At 42.2% G+C, this 3959-nt stretch overlaps 1 protein-coding gene and 1 long non-coding RNA gene across 2 annotated transcripts in view; one reads left to right on the plus strand and one right to left on the minus strand.

Moving 5' to 3' along the window:
- Positions 1-479: 479 nt before the first annotated feature.
- On the minus strand, positions 480-1942 carry LOC121813773. The gene is made up of 2 exons (XR_006053868.1): positions 1618-1942; positions 480-993 (listed from the first exon to the last, which is right to left on the minus strand). It is a non-coding gene; the product is annotated as an uncharacterized LOC121813773 (long non-coding RNA).
- Positions 1943-2425: 483 nt separating this feature from the next.
- LOC102291649 (sterol 26-hydroxylase, mitochondrial) overlaps positions 2426-3959 on the plus strand; it is a 3610-nt gene continuing 2076 nt past the window's right edge. The window contains exons 1-2 of the mRNA XM_005953267.3: positions 2426-2950; positions 3437-3627. Of these exons, the coding sequence (XP_005953329.3) occupies positions 2489-2950; positions 3437-3627 (653 nt within the window). The 5' untranslated portion in view covers positions 2426-2488. The remainder of the gene's footprint in view (positions 2951-3436; positions 3628-3959) is intronic.

Genomic DNA, 3959 nt, shown 5'->3' on the forward strand with positions numbered 1-3959 from the left:
AACAGCCTACTGAGTGATTTTGCAGAACTACCTTCTATTTATAGAGTTGCTAATTATTTGACATTATTGCAGCAAACCAGCCGATGAAATGGGTGAAACACATCATGACTGGGTTCCAGCGCTACACGAGGGACCTGCTTCAAACATACCACCATGCCAATCAGATTACTTCTTCCATGTGAGGGTGAAGAGGTGACCCTCCTGGATAAGATGGTGAAGGTTTGCTGCGTTTGGTGAACAGTGTGATAATAAAACCAGAGAAGAATGAAACCTGCTCCTGTTAAATATTCTTAAGTCTTGTGCTGTTATTTTTTCAAAAGATACAGTAAATAAAGTAATGTTAGTAGTGGGTGATATCATGTAAACACTCATGATTTTATGTAAACATTTTGTCATTTGTAAACTGTAAATGACATCATCACTGTAACTGATGTGATGTTCTATAAAGTGGTTTTAATAAAAAAAAAAAAAAGGCAAAATTATTTTGTTTCTTTATTCAACTTTTGAACAGCGGGACTCAGTCAGTACATATTCAGTAAATGCAAATTATTTACACGGCAGTGCACTACAGGCATACATCTAGACCCCTAGATAAAACATGATGGCATTATAGCAGTGACAACTCCTCCACAGTAGCAGGTGGGATTTTTCTGTTTTGAGGCTCCTTTTCCCTGTCACTACAGATTGTCTGTGTATGTTTTGATCAAGAGCCTTTTTTTGGGCAGCTGAAGAGGAGAAGTCTATCTTATGGCCAACCTCTGGCTGTATCTTGGTCACATTACCCAGCAAACCCAGTATGCAGGTTCATGTGTAACAGTCCTTGTGCCACGGATCAACACTGTTCCATCTACTTTAGACAGAAGAGCAGCGACATGGCTGCAGGTCTCTGCGACTCCGGCCATGCAGCTGCAGCGGGCGGCTTCAACCTTCCCTGTGATGCTCACAGTGACCCATGGCTGCAATGCTGGTTCATTCAGTCTTAGAGTGCAGCACCTGAAACACACACAAAGTTCATTTAAAGACAAGAACTATGAGCCAAGGCCGACACAAATGTGTTTTATCTACTTTATCATAAATGTAAAAAGTGTTTAGAAAGTTAGCACAGACATGTCATTTTTCATTTCTTTATGTGTCCATCTATAGAACGCTGCAGGTTATAGTCTAAATCTGTCTGTTCTGTCAGAAACCTGCCTGCAGAAAATGAACCTAAAGTATGTAATGCAAGGATGTCATCACTGTAGAGATGGAGAAAGCATAAAGTGACAATTATGAATCACTTAATATGATAAGGAGATTCTGCAGGTCATTGATCAATATATAAAACTAAAATAAAATGTATTTTTAGTGACACAAGATACATATATGGATGCAAGATGTGTAATTAGGATTATTTATAATAAATATGAATAAAACATTGCAATTTCTTTAACCATAAAGAATAACTAAATGCTTCAGGACAATGTCTCATCAATGCACTGAACTCACTATGTTATCCCTCTAACAGCCTCCACATGTTCTCACTGTAATTTCCCCTCATGAATGAATTTATGCTGCACTAATGTGAATGTTTGCAGGGAAATCAAACACATTTTACACGCAGTACTCGAGCTGACTTACCTTTGTTTGAATGACCACTTGTACGCGCTGACTCCACAGACAAGGTATGAAATATGTCAGGCTACGTCAATAGCGGTTGGTCTTCAGGGTTTCTACTCCACGGCCGTATTTCATACGGGTCCACATTTCCACTGCAGCTATTTTCTGCAAGTACCGCCGCTTCGCCTCTGGACGCAATCGGTCTCTATACAGTCCATTCTCGTTTGAGCAGCTTTTAAGCATCTTGTAATCGTCGTTCCAACACAGTGTGTTTGATTTGATTCGTAGACCCCGAAAATGCCGCCGCGCTCCCACAATGCATTGCGGCGTGACGTCAACTCCGAAGCCCACAGGATATAAAGCGAAAAGGCGCTACCGTAAAGACTGGTGTAAACGCGCAAGGAAATTTATGCGGCGGATAGGAGGCGGCTGGCTTGACCGCGGCTCACAAATGACGGCTCACTTTACCGCAGTCCCTCACCGGATCCACCAATCCCCGCAAGGCTGTACCTCCAGCCGCTGTCCTCCGGTAGTTTCAGGCTATAATGAAATTTTATTCAAACTGCATTCACGCCTACGAAACGGGCGTTTACGCAACAGTGTTTGACGGTAATTTCCCACAAATAAATATAGGAGTGTGTTTTATATAGCCACGGGTAAAGAAGAGTAAGGAAGCAGACGTGTTTCCACCCCCAACATCCTTTAAAGGAAAACGGAAAACCGTGGCTTTGGCTCAACTCCACATTAACCTTATTTGTACTGAGGTTGTGAATTATGAATGTGTTTGACTAATTTATCTTCACCAGAGCTTTATATGTATATGAATAATATTTGTTCCTCTGCGTTTGCGCAGGTTACAAACAGCGTCCTGTAGGTTCACTTGCTGACGTTTATGATAATGTCAAAGTCCACAGTTGTTAGTAGGAGGCTGCTACACGGGCATCGGGTTTGCTGTTTCACAAACAAAGAGGCATTATTTCACCGCTCTCTCTCTCACACACACACACGTAGACATATACAGGCACAGGCACCGGGGCTGATTCACTTGTTTAGCCTCCTGTCACGGCATAAAGGGACCGATAAGACGCACTGCATGGTTAAAATGCTCGGGAGATCTCTGATGAACGTCGGACTGCGGCTGAAGTGTCAGCGGCTTAAATGGATCCAGAGAGTGACAGCGGGACTAAACCCTGCCAACTATGGGGACACCCTCCGCCGCGAGGCAGCCTCCACCAGCACCGTCATGGGTGTCAACAAAATAAAAACTATGGATGATTTAGGCGGACCGAGTTTCATGACTACCTTGTATTGGCTTTTTATAAAGGGATATTTCCAAACGACGCAACAAATGCAAGTAAGTTGGAAAAGAAGGTGAAAACAGAGTTTTCCTTCTGGACTAAGGGTTCAGTCCGCGCCCTTGAACTACAGTGCACCTTCCTCTGGAGCTGCTAGAGCGATCAGTGTATCCTGATCCCACTGTGGTATTTATTCACGCACAGTTTGGGGTTTAGAATTGAATCATGGTTTAATAAGCGCTTAATAACAACGATTAAAATCATCTTTAACAAATCCTGTAATACAAATAAATGAATAAAAAGAAATCTATATTAGTTTTCCTTTGAGAGACAGTCACAGTCTTAGGAGAGTTTTCCACAATAGAGGATAAGTAAGAGATATTTTTTTTTATAATGAGGATACTCTAAGCAAAGATAAGTATGCACTGATATGTCATGATATTTTCTAATTCCAACAGGAAACTGTTGGTCTCCTTAAACATCATTTACCTCCTGATAACTTCGAACATGCAACTAACCTATTAACTCCCATTATTTGCTCAAAGATCGAGCACAGCAAGATATACGGCCCCCTGTGGAAGTCCAAATACGGCCCTTTGGTCGTGGTGAATGTGGCCAGTGCCGACCTGATAGAACAGGTGCTGAGGCAGGAGGGTAAACACCCAATCCGGACAGACATGCCCCACTGGAGGAACTACAGAGAGCTCAGGAACCAGGCCCATGGACCCCTGACTGAGTGAGTGAAACCATCACAGATCCACCACATCTGTGTCCTGAATCCACACTGCACTGTAGCACTGTAACTCTGAGCAGGCTGACAGCATGTTGTTTGTTTTGTTTCCGCTGATGAAATCTGTCTGATCAAGCTGCAATAACATGTGATGTAGCAACTGCAGATCATTTCTTTTCTACAAACAAACAAACACGATACATTGATTTTTTTGTTGTGTCAGTTGCTATGCGAAAAAACTTTGTCCAGTGCCAAACTTTGCTAGGTGTTCAGGTTCTTTAAGATGGGAGCAAATACGTGGACTTTGAATGCAATGTTATGAACAAAAAAGAAAAAAA

The sequence above is a fragment of the Haplochromis burtoni genome, unplaced genomic scaffold (genome assembly GCF_018398535.1).
Source record: "Haplochromis burtoni strain Fernald_Lab_line unplaced genomic scaffold, NCSU_Asbu1 Contig_2523, whole genome shotgun sequence".
Classification (NCBI taxonomy): Eukaryota; Metazoa; Chordata; class Actinopteri; order Cichliformes; family Cichlidae; genus Haplochromis; species Haplochromis burtoni.